Source organism: Sparus aurata, chromosome 2 (assembly GCF_900880675.1).
Source record: "Sparus aurata chromosome 2, fSpaAur1.1, whole genome shotgun sequence".
Lineage (NCBI taxonomy): Eukaryota > Metazoa > Chordata > Actinopteri > Spariformes > Sparidae > Sparus > Sparus aurata.
In genome coordinates this window covers 3,802,987-3,815,793 of record NC_044188.1, presented here as the reverse complement: position 1 = coordinate 3,815,793, position 12,807 = coordinate 3,802,987, and the positions used below count along the sequence as shown (strand labels likewise).

Sequence of the window (12,807 nt, the reverse complement as noted above, 5' to 3'; positions counted from 1 at the left end):
TGAACTTCTGACCTCATGCATGCTCTCCAACAATAGCTTTAGAAGCTTTAATCTCAGATGATGAAGAGAAACCTTAAGAACAGTTACATTACAAAAGGCCAGATCAAAGACTCACAGAGATTTTGAAACCATGAGCTTTAATTTTACTGACTCCATCACTTCTCTCTACCCTCAGGCCCGCGGTGAGGTGCCCCGCCTGCCTAATGGGATACCAGAAAAGTCTTCCCGTCCCGACCGGCCTCGAGCTCGGGACAGACCCAAACCGCGGCGCCGACCACGACCCAAAGAGCCAGGAGAGGCAACGACGCGGCGATCCAGGTCTGCTCCGGCCCAGAGCAGCCCGGCAGTGCCCCAGCCGCCGACACACACCGCACACCATGAGGGCTTCCTTTTCCGCAAGCTGGACATCGAGAGCCTGAAGAAGAGCACCAATAGGTGGGTGTTCAGGGTCATAATGATGAGTGTAACATCTGGATTAGCAGATGATAGTAACCAGAGAGAAGGGTGATGCAAACTGGTGTCATGAGTATCAGACTGAAGTGGTCAAATAGTACTTGAAAGCAATGTTTACAGTTTAGTTTGGTACTACAGGAAGGTTCCAACCTTCTCAGAGTAGCAGGTGGGAGGTGTTTAACACAATACACATGCTGTCAAAATTGATACAGACATGACTTTCACATCTGAACTGTTGTTGCTAAATCAAAACTTTTTGGTTTATACTTTGGATTGTGGCATACCTCAAACATTAAGGACTAAAACTATCTTCTAAAAAGTGTTTTCAAATACTATTTGACAGCTGTCTGCTCATCATGACGTCACTGCCCCCTCTATTTACTGAATTATGGCAGGGGCATGACTCTAGCATGCTAAGCTAACAAGCTCACACACTGTGCTGACACTGCGTGTGACATGGTGCATGACTGTCACCGGTGCAAATGACACGTGATGCCTCATTGGTCGCCCCAGTGTGTGGGTCAACATGTCAGAAGAAATACTAAGCTCTAGATTTTCTCAGCAGACATACTGCATGTCTTTATAACCATGCATACATTAAGGTTTACACATGTTTAGATTCAAGGGATGCAATTAAATTAAACATTTACCTGTTTTGTTTACTAGATGACGATTAAAGATGTTCACTGTCAATGCAATGAAATTTGGTTTGGCAGCAGCATATCAGCAAATTCATTAAGTATACTGTAAATAAGCTGTATTTTGTCAGTCTCATTGATGAATTTGTGGCACATCGTGCTGTTTCCTGTGATGGACAGAAACACTTAAGTCACATTATTGACATTGAACACACTGAAAAGGTTTAGAATTGAAGAAGTAATATATCCCTATGTGTTGTGTTGTTTGTTGTTTGCTCTCAGCATTGTCCTCAGTCTCTAATATAATCCATTATGATCATTTTTTTAACCTCTGCCAAGTAAGTTATGTTTTCACCCGTGTCCGTTTGTCTGTTTGTTGGTGGGTTGGTTGTTAGCAGGAGCACATAAAAACTACTGAATTGCATTTCCATCAAATTTGGATGGAGGAGGGGTCTAAACCAGAAAAGACCCCAATTACTTCTGGTGTGGATTTGGATAAAGGGATGGATCCAGGATGTTTTTTTTTCTCACTTTCTTTAATAATGTGACATTTATTCATGTAGTTATTTCTCAGGGAATATAACAGGGATCTTGATTACAAACTCAGGTGTATTTAGGTGGCTAGCATGTTTGAGTTAGTACAATTTCATGTGGATCCTAATAAAAATGATTTTTTTCTTCCGCAACATGATGGAGAAAATGATTCCATCTGCACGGTTTTATTGTCCTAGTGGTTGGTTGATACAGATCTTGGTGAGCTTAAATTCTGGTTAAGCCGCTGAGGGCTATTGAGTTTGATATTGGATTAGTCTTGATTGAATCAGAGAGGACTGTTGGGCTTTGGCAGAGGTATGCATTCTACTAAGTGCTGTTCTAGTTTTAAATGCAGTGGTACTTTTAGTTTATTAAGTGGCACTGCTAGCTTTTAAGCGTGTGGTTGTGTAGTTTCCTCCACAATAAAATAATCACTATAAAATAAAAGCACAGAAGCAGAAACATTAGAGTATCCCATTGATAGTTGCACCAGGACACACTTCATTACTCTCATATCAGGCTGGTGCTTCTGAATATTTGATGTATGTCATCTCTGAACATCAGCGTCAGAATGTGAAGCCATACGAATTAAAACAGCAACCCGCAGAAATCTTCCCGCATGTGGAAACATCATGCATGACGCTTACGAAGCCTCCTGATCCAACACAAGCCCACAGAAAAAAAGCACAACCGCAGACTGACTGGCTGGCTGATGAATGCCTTGAGAATGGAGGTTAGATGGAGCTGTTGATGGCGTTTACACACACACACACAAACACAAACACACACTACCTAGCTTCCACAGATGACCGCCCTGCTTCCTCCAGAGAGACACCGAAGGCAAAGTCTCTCTCTGCACTGCCCTCTAGTGGCTGAGTTGACCACGCACAGCTAAAAGCTCATCCCCCTTCCAGCTATGGATGAGTCCCACTCACGTGCGCACTCAAGGCAATGGATGAATGTCTCGTATGTACATGCCCTGTTATGTACATGGCAAGGTAAAGCATAATACTGAATGGCTTAAATCTGCACAAGTGTGAATCTCCAAACAGCTCCTTGTTTGGCTCCTCAGTATGCTCTCTTTAAGCTTCATGTTAAACTCTGATTGGTGGAGAAGATCTGTGGGGCGGGCCTTCGGACCTTTTTCTCCAACACTGAGAAAGAGAGGATACAGTTGGTCTATGAGGAAGGATTGAGATTCAACCTGTCTCTGTTATAAAGCTACATGAAAAGGCACTGAGATTGTTTATGTGCACATTAAGATTCTGGTATTATTCAGGATAACCAAGTGCCCGTTATAGTAGGATAGGGTGCATGTGAATGGTGTTTACTCTTTATATTACCAGATGAACTAAATTATATTGTGGAATTAGGATTTTTCAGTCAGTAGCTTTACAGTAAAGTTCTTGTGGTCTAGATCTGTCATGGCTCAGTTGCTTATTAAAGATTTATTTCATCAGCCTACTGAGGAGCTGAAACATGCTACTACAGTTTTCTACACATATTCTAAAATAGAATATTATCTACTACTGTAAAGAAAAGAAGAAAGGAAAGATAAAAGATTGATTATTTCATTTGAATTAAACAAATGCGGCTCCTATTAGGCTTATGGTGCAATAACAGAAAATTTGAAAAAGATTTCACCATATTTCTTTTACGTTTTCACAGCGTAAACAGGCATTTAGACTCCGATGACCTGGAAAATATAGCTTGACAACAAAAACCTTTACTCTGGGTCGACTAACTAGCTTTTTCAGACAATGTGTGTAATTTCCTATTTGTCTGCCTCTGGATAGGCCTAAAACCAATCAGAGCAATGGAACATGACTTGTATATGGGGAATATTCACCTCCTGTTCACTTTAATTCTATGTGAGCAAACTTCTCAAATAAAACACCAGTCCAGCAGATTTGTCTGGTTCCTGGGCTACCATAAGATTAGGAAAGTTTGAGGATAGAAGATAGAAAGTTAAGTCTTTTTTTAGTCAAACTGGTTCAATGATGTGAACATTTGCAATTATGAGTCTTAAAGGCTGTTCCTGAAAACTGAATCTTGTTAGTATTATCTTTTCATTTACATCCTCTTCCTCAAAACACCTGATTTTCATTTCATCCTTTCTAAAATTGAACCATAATAACGGGTAGCGCTAATATTAGCAGTGTAGACACCTGATCACATGCACTGTTTTTAGCTCAGATAGGTATTATAAATCGGGATATGAAGCTGCACAGACAGCGGGCTCTGAATAATACCTACACTTCGGTGTAAGCGATTAATTTGAATGCTGTGTGCATGTAAACACGCTCAGACTAGGAAAAGAAGCATGACCATGACTTTGACGTGTGTTGTTGCCAAAATGCCATTTAACCAAACTCTCCCTCTTTTCTCCTCTCTTCCTTGATGCTCCTGGCTGCTCCTCTCCTCTCCTCCAAGGTAAGTCATATATAAGCCCCACACACACAGACACCCAAACTGTACGTAGCCTCCCTCCGCATCCCTCCATCCCCCACCTCCTCCGTACGTCCGTCTGTCTGTACGTCCGTCCGTCTGTGTTTGTTCAGCAGTGTGTTTCCTCCTCCCTTCTTGGCGCCGGTCCATCCCGCCTACCTACCTGTCTGCTCTGGTCAGGTGAGTGAGGTGTTAGCTTAGCGACAGCGACTCTGCAGCTCTTCCTGACTCCTCCCATCTCCCCCCAACCACCACCTTCCCTATACTCCTCCCCTCCACCATCCCCACCTCCTCCACTCGTCCTACCCCCTCACACCTCCCCGCTTTCCCACACCACAGCAGGTCTTGGGTCAACCTGTACTGCGTGCTGAACAAAGGGGAGATGGGTTTCTACAAGGACGCCAAGAACACCACCACGCCCTATAACAATGAGCCACTGCTCAACCTGTCCCACTGCCACTGCGATGTCACCAACGGCTACAAGAAGAAGAAGAACGTCTTCACGCTCAAGTGAGGATCTTTTTCCTGTTTTTTTGTAATTTATTAGATCAGATATCTTCCACTTAGCATGAGGTTTTACTTTTTATGACCTGTTCTTACCTACTCCTCTTACTTATCACACGTCTAGTCCAACTTTAATCATCAGTGACTCATGAGTTTTCACTCTTGACCAGCAGTAGCTGAGCTTAAAGGACCTGTGTGTAGGTTTTAGTGGCATCTAGTGGTGAAATTGCAGATTGGAGCAAGTGAAAAATTAACCGCTTTCACACCAGCCAAAATACTTTTCCTAGTCTGATTCTTGTGTTTCTTCCAAATTTATGGAAGTACCATAAATTGCTGAAGTATCACTTAAATTGTAAACAGTATTTAAGCCAGTACATCTTTTCTAAAGTTATTCACCAAACATGTTTTGCACCGCCCTGTTTGTAAGCTTTATTCTCCTCCTCTTATTGCAGAACGAAGGACGGAAGCGAGTTTTTGTTTCATGCAAAAGATGAGGTGAGACATTCCTGCGTTATTATTAAATCTGCAAAAAGCTGTGACTTTTTTATTATAGGTAACTTGTGTGACATACAGAAACATCAGCTGACATCTGTGATCCCCCTTTCCTTGCAGGACGACCTCAAAGCATGGGTGAACAACATCACCGCCAGTATTACGGAGCACGAGGAGATTGCCAAATGGGGTCAGCCCCAACCAACTACCTCATCCACCGACGAGGGCACGCGCCGCGACGGCAGCAAGGCGGACAACCGGTCAGAGCGAGGCGGCTCAGACCGGATCGAACGAGCAGACAAAGAAAAGGAGAAAGAGAGAGAGAAGGAGAAGGAGAGGGAGAGAGGTGAACGGTCGGAGAGGTCAGATCGAGGCGGGAAGTCAGATGCGAAGCGCTCTGAAAAGTCCGGTAAGAAAAAGTGAACCAGGTGATGGATTGGTCAGGAATGAAACGTATAAACTCCGGATAGGAGGCGGGGCCATAGACTGGTAGTGAACGCCCCCCTCCTTCTCTCCGCCTCCAACACTGTCAACAAAGCGGTTGTGTTCGGATGGAAAGTGACACACAGGACAGAAGGATTGAACCAGGCTCGCTCATAGGACTGACAGGACGGATTTGGAGCAGGAGACATCTTTCTCTTTCTCTCTCTCTCTCTTCTTCTGTGTCTCTGTGAGAACACACAGAGTCACTGACGCTCCGCCTGCGTCCCTGGTGGCTGTTTCAGAGAACTGCAAGAGAGAGTTTTGTGCTGCTGAACCCCGGGCAGCGTTAACATGCGAGAGAGACAGGACACGTTAACTCAAAGGCTGTTACTGATTGCTGGTAGTGCGATAAAAACGTAGCTCATTCTGTTCCATGTTTGTTTTTTTCTATGAGATGAGCTGTATCTGTATGTATTTCTCGTCTGTCTGTCCTATCTACTGTATCTATCTGTCTGTCTGTAAGTCAAAGACATCCTACACTATGTCTTATTACTCCGCGGACATCGAAAGAGAATGAAATTATGCCAAAATGTTTTACAGACACACAAACTTAGAAAAAGCTTTTTGTTAACTGTTTTTCTCCAGTTTTGTCCGATCTGTCTCGAGGTCTGGCCGTGGAAAGATGTGGAATTTAGAACTGGTTTTACTTTGATATCTAACACATTCATCCAAACTCACCATGGATGAATCAACGCTGATAAACAGCTTCAGTAGTGTGCTGATTCTGGGAAGGTGCGAACATGATGCTTTAAGACGAAAGAAGAGTAGATGGCCGACCAGGGTGACAAACTTCAAAATAATCAAGTGTACAAAAATCCAAGAAAGACGAAATTACTGCTCTGAAATTAATAGAAGTTTGACATTAACTCTGAAATTGTAAGGACATTTTCTTACATAATAGGTTGAAATCTGCCAAGAAATAGCAAGCGGAGCAGCTTCCTTTTGTTTATAAGGAGTTGATTTAGGATTTACTTTAAGACAGATGGATCAGAGGACGTGGCGTAAACACTACAGGAGGGTACGGTCACTGCAGCCACTTGGACAAATGTATATTATAAAATCATATGTAGAGTTGGTTCAGTGATCAGGGCAAGATTTTAATCAATCTGATGCTAGACCCTGATTCCCAGGGGCCTCATTCGTCAAAATGTTGTTTAATTTAATTTAAATAAATGTTCAAAATAAACAGATAGAACAGCAAAAAAATGATAGCATTAATATTTTTGGGTAACTGTACAGGCTAAGATTTAGGTTTTGATATCTCAAAGGAAATTTGTGAAATTCACTGTCAACTTTCAGATTTTACCATCGAGATCAGTTGTACATAAATCCATAAGTTACATGTTTGGCTTTGGTCACAAGCACAAAATCACGCGCCTGGCACGCTCTTGATGGATGAGGCCCTCGGGCTGAAAAACAGGCGGCGTCTACTCTTTTATTCTCTTACAACATCAAACCGCTCGTCAGATATTCTCTTTGGTTTAATTACACAAATATGTTGCATCCTTTTTTTTATACAGAATTCAAAATATATAGTTTTGTGTGTATGTGTGCGCGCGCGTGTGTGTGTGTGTGCGTGTGTGCTGCTGCTCTCCGCTCCCAGGGTCTCCATAGCTCTCAGGTTATTTATGTTAGTGTGTGCTTACCGTGTGCTTCACATGTCAATATGTTTGTCCCCTCAGACGCCACCTCAGTCTTCCAGACGTGTCCGATCATACACACACACAGACACACACACAGACACACACAGACACACACATACACAGAAGAATATAAGTCAGCAATGTCAAAGGTCATCAAACTGTCCAGATCAACATCCCATCGGTGTAGAATTAAACAGAATGAATGAATGAATTTAAAGTGAATGGACTGACACACTGTTGAGAGGCAGGATATCAGACTGACCAAATATTTAGTAAAAAAAAAAAAAAGAAACGGGGGTTAAACTGTCTGTGAGTTGTGAGATTGCATGTTTTGCTTGGAGAGAAATCACTCGTCACACGAAGCTCGTCTTTGCAGCCCGCTGACTCGGCACCCACACATCGGTTTATGTTACATTTTCCTGTAAACTCACCACAAAGCCATAAACGACAGGGGAACAAGGGCAACAGAAAAGAAAGGAGAGAATTGTCTTATAAACTTATAGATGCAGCTGGGGAATTTGGGGAAAACTGGTAGGAGCATCCTGGTCAGTTATGGGTCGGATAGCATCTAAAATCCTTTTTAAAATCCTTTCAAATAGGAATTCTGTTTCAGTACCACTGCTACTGCACGAACACTTGTTCATTTCACTTCTGGTATTTTTTATTCTGTAGTCAAAGTCCAGCTGAAACTACAAAGTACGTATCTGCTCTTTAAATGGCCCCTTGTTTTCATTTGACTAAAAAATCAGAAACCAAAGGTAAACATTTATATTTTGTACATTTTGGTGTCGTCATGGTTCCTCTCTTTTTGCATTAGTTTGTTGAAATACCCTTGGGTTCCCGTCCACGGAGATGGAGTACTTGAGTCGAAATGTTTCAGCCCTATTTTATAGCACAAGACGATACAGGAGAAAATAAGCCAGCTCCATTCAGGAGTGTCAGACAGACCTGGAAAGGCCCCAGAGAAAAGCTCAGGGAAGCAGCTGTATGGTGGGCAGACAAACACTGACAAAACCAACTAGTTTACCCTCATTTTTGAAGTCTTTTCTCCTATTATAAACAGAAAATACAGTTTGAAAACACTCCTCATAAAGTATGAATCATATATGTTTTCTAGTGCAGGGATGTCGCACTTAGTTTTTTCACACACTGTTTTGATGCCTCAAGTTTAGCATCAAGTGACACAAAGGTGAGATTTATGCTTTTCTCAGAAGGTGAAAGACTTCACGGATGAAGATTAACTGGTTGGTTTGACAAATTTGCATCTGGCTAACTTCCACCGTCTCCATTAAAGATCAGGGTACAGCGTCTTCCCTGGGCTTTTCTGTGGGGCTGGTGTGGTCCTGATGTTTCAACACCATTACTGATAACACACTGTCTCTCATGGCTCATACGCTACAGCACACGTTTGCTTATTTTGTGTCTTATTAACTTGCTGCCAGTAGTGGAGCTGCCAGTCAATCAAACGTAGACACAGCCCTCTAGCCGCTGACATTAAAACTGAACATGAGATTTTTTGGCATTTCCCCAAAGACATTTCTTTAATACAATATTTGATAATTAAAAAAAACACTTGACTACAAAAAGGAATGACGTGGATGTGATTTCAGTCGGACTTAAAACGTAAAAGACGACTTCTTCCTCTGTGAGCAGGCTGTAAATCCCAGGAATCCAAATTGTTTTATATATTCACAAGTCTTTATTTGCCAGGTTAATAATTTCTCTGTTTCCTAACAGTTAAGTTATTACAGTATTATTTTAACCGGCTGGTTTATTATGTTGTACTCTATTTACTTAAGGATTTTAAATTCTGTCCTGACCTGTCAGTCCAGTTTGTGTTTTTCATACAACATGTCTTCAGAACTGCAACTTGTTTTTATCTTTTTTTATCATTATTTCAACACACTTTATGCATCTAAACTGGGTGTGAATGCCAGATCAATGCAATCATTTACATGCATGTTGGACACAACAAACAAAAGAGTTAAAAGAGGTGAATTTTGGTCGAGCAAATCTTCCACGTGTAAGGTGACACAGTAACAGTCCTCGGACGATGAGTCGTAACAGCGGGATGAACTGACACACTTTGTAACACACAGGACAAAACATGCAGGGTACAGCTTACAGATAACATCACAAAATATGTTATTTGAACCATTTTACACAGCAGAAACATCCAGATGTGTGAAAGTCAACATGGTTAACATCGTGACGGACTGACGTTTCTGAATCAGATGTTCAGATTTGATGGTTTGGATGAGCTGGTAGTTACCCTGCCTGTCTGCGTGTGTCTGTGCTGTTCTGTTCACATCAACCTCAGTCTGTCGGCCGAGATGAAATGACGAATAAAATACCTTTTGGTTTATCATTAATGTTTTTATAGTCAGTGTTTTTTTTTCTCACTGGAAAATGAATGTACATCCCCAATTCCCCCCCCCCCAAAAAAAGTTGGGACGCTGTTTAAATTAAAACTGAATACAACTCCTGATAAAAGGTTTTACAAAGTCACAACGTTATCGCCACCAACAGGTGTTTTTGGAGCATTTCACACCTTTCCCAGTCTTTTGTTGCTCCTGTCCCAACTCGTTTGAAACGGGTCGCCGCCATCAAATTGAGACTGACCATGTACACAGCGTCCCAACTTTTTTGGAATCGGGGGTTGTAGAACTTTGTTGTTGAAAATGTGTCAGTTTGTGTTCGCTCCCGCTCTCTAGAAAACGCAGCTCGTAGATTATAAGATAAACCTTTATAGTGAACCAGGAATAAGATAATCAGTTTTCTGTTGGCAGTGAGAGGGTGAAATCTTTACTTCAATAGAGGGAAACAAAGACATTTCTCAAGTCTGATTCCATTCAGTCATTCATAGATTCAGTCTTTGACATTTTGCATCTTGTACACCAAAACCACACAGTAGTATGCAGTAATATGGAGTATAATTTATGAGTATTGTTGAGGGGGTTGTTCAGGATTTAATATTGTTAATGTTGATGATGATGATGATGATGATGATGATGATGTCCATGGTAGCAATGAACTGAGACTTATGCAACTTCTTCTTTGCACTAGGGACGCTGGCCTGTGGCAGAGTTGAGGCCTGGTGGTCAGTGGTGTTTGGGATCGAGCAGAGAAAAGAGTTGTCAGGTTAGCAAGAGGAAAGTTTTATTTGAAACGGCTTAAGGTCGGCTGTTTGGGCTCAACTTATACTTCACAGTTTGTGCAATGCCCGTGGGGGGTAACATGATGGCAAATTCATGCTGGAACTAAAACAGTGAGTCAATTAGTTGATTGGTTGATCAACAGGAAATCAATCATTGTCTGGTTCCAGCTTCTGAAATGTGGCCGATTTATTTATTTTTTTAATATTATAACATAAATATCTTTGGGTTATGAGCCTGTCAGATAAAATAGGACAATGTAAGACATCAGCTTGAGCTCCATGACAGTTTGATTTGGATTTTTTTTAAATTATAAAAAACATATAATCCCTGAATCAAAAGATAAAATAAAATCCCCAGATAATTCAACAATGAAAGCAACATGTTGACTTTGGTTACTTTAACAAACAGCTGTTAATCCATTTTGTTGATGTTTTCTTTAAAGTACATCATGTTCTCATGTTTGCTGCTCTTTCATCCATCAAATTAGCTGCTGCTTGTGTTCAAATTGAGCATTAGTTTAAAGTTTCTGAGGAAAATCGGGACCGCTCAGTTTAAAAACACTAATGACAACTCGGAGAATGCTGTGTACAAAAAAATCTATTTAATTATCCTATGAAGCATTTTTAGAATAGCATCACTCTTCAGTGATGACGTTGACTTTTAGGTGGTGTGTGTCGACTAAAAAATGCTCAATTTACTGAAAACATTTGGGCGTGCATACCCAAGAAGTTCATTCACAAACAAAAGTCTTGATGAAACTGCAGAAGATTGTTGAAATAGAAGAAAAAGAAACCAAAAAAACCCACAAATATTTTGTAAATTCAGACCAGTGAACGCCTGTCTACATTTCTGTTCATCTCTTCCCATTTGCAGCATTGTTGACTGTCATATCTGTTCAAAACTTTACACTTCGTAAGGCATTAAAATCTGCAGCTTTGCAAAGTTCATAAGTGTAATTTAAAAAACATCAGGATTAGTTCAACACTTAATTGAATTATTTTATGCACTTGGCATTATCTTTTTTTTTTAGCAACAACAAACACAAAATCGGACCAGATAGTCTGAACAAATGTATTATTTGTTTTACTGTATTGAAGCTCCAGATCACTTCAACATCAGTACATCGACTTTCACTTGAACTCAACTTTCTGCAGTAAACAAACCCACTCCATGTGTGCTCCATGCAGATTTAAACAAACAGAATTATTGTCAAACTTCCACCAGCCAGATCTTAATCTAGCCATAATCTAGTGCTGACGAGTGAATACAGAACATTCACTGCAGTAGTTTCTCTCCTCTGAGGACCCCAGAGCACCACTGTCTATCTGCCCTCAGCCTGTCTGTCTCTCTGTATGCCTGCCTAAAGCAACCTGATGTACAAATGTATTTGCTCTGAAGTATTTTCTGTAAAAACAAAGAAGTGTATCCATGGTGACACTGGGAGAACTTCCCCTTTGTCGTCATGTTTAACTTTGTAGAGTTTGTGTTGAAATGAGATTTGTACCATAAGCCCGGTTGAATCCACACCTCCTCCATGCAAACACATCAGGACAAAGAGGTTGCATGAATGATATAGTCTCTATTATGGTACTGCTGTGCATGTCTTGAGTCCCATTCCTCCACTATGCAATCACTGTAACATACCAACACAAACTACCAACATTGAAAAGGGTGAATGAGTGAACCAACAATGTATAAAATGATCAGAACCACTGGCTCTGTACAGTTGTTTCTTTGACTTGATAAATACAAATTGTGATATTAAAGGATAATGCGTGTGTGTCTTTTTGTGAAGCAGATAAATGAAGTCTGGCGTCTTGTAGGGAGTCTTGTGTGAGCTCCAAGGAGGGCTGCAAAGTAAGAAGCAGTTTAATGTATCTTGTATTTCATTTGATCAGTTATATAGGAGCTCTCTGGAACTTTACTGTTGTAATAGAAGCCGCTTGTTTGTTTCTGTCAGCGGTCTCCAAAGAAATCCACAAACCCAGCAGCATTTAACAACTTAAACAAATCTATACAGGCTTGTATAGACAACAGAGAGAAATAGGGAATGTCTATTTTTTGCTCACATTTGGCAATAAAAAACTAAGACGTGTAAATTGCTTTAGATAATCTTTGCTTTTATCAATAAGGGTTAAGGAGTACAAGCAGGTGCTTTTTTAAAGATTGTAAATATTTTTTGTGGAACTAATTATTATTCAGTGCAAAGTATTTTTTTTAAACATTTGTGGAAGGGATCATTAACTTGAAACACACTAAAAATTACATTAACATTTACATTTTACGTTACATCTTCAGCAAAAATACAAATTTGTACTTTTGTTGAAAGGCTCATTCTAGTTTTGTGGGAAAATAGCACATTATTTACACTCAATCATAAATTAGACATATGCTAGTAATGAACAACTATTATAACCGCCCTTTTACCGGTAATTAGTTTGTTTCTTTCTTGAC

At 40.6% G+C, this 12,807-nt stretch overlaps 1 protein-coding gene across 1 annotated transcript in view; it reads left to right on the top strand.

Annotated features, from left to right (window-relative positions):
- Nucleotides 1-12,125, top strand: part of sptbn4b (spectrin, beta, non-erythrocytic 4b) — a 79,556-nt gene extending 67,431 nt beyond the window's left edge. The window contains 4 exon segments of the mRNA XM_030439898.1: nt 176-435; nt 4,413-4,583; nt 5,030-5,072; nt 5,190-12,125. Coding sequence (XP_030295758.1) covers nt 176-435; nt 4,413-4,583; nt 5,030-5,072; nt 5,190-5,492 — 777 coding nt within the window. The 3' untranslated portion in view covers nt 5,493-12,125.
- Nucleotides 12,126-12,807: the final 682 nt, after the last annotated feature.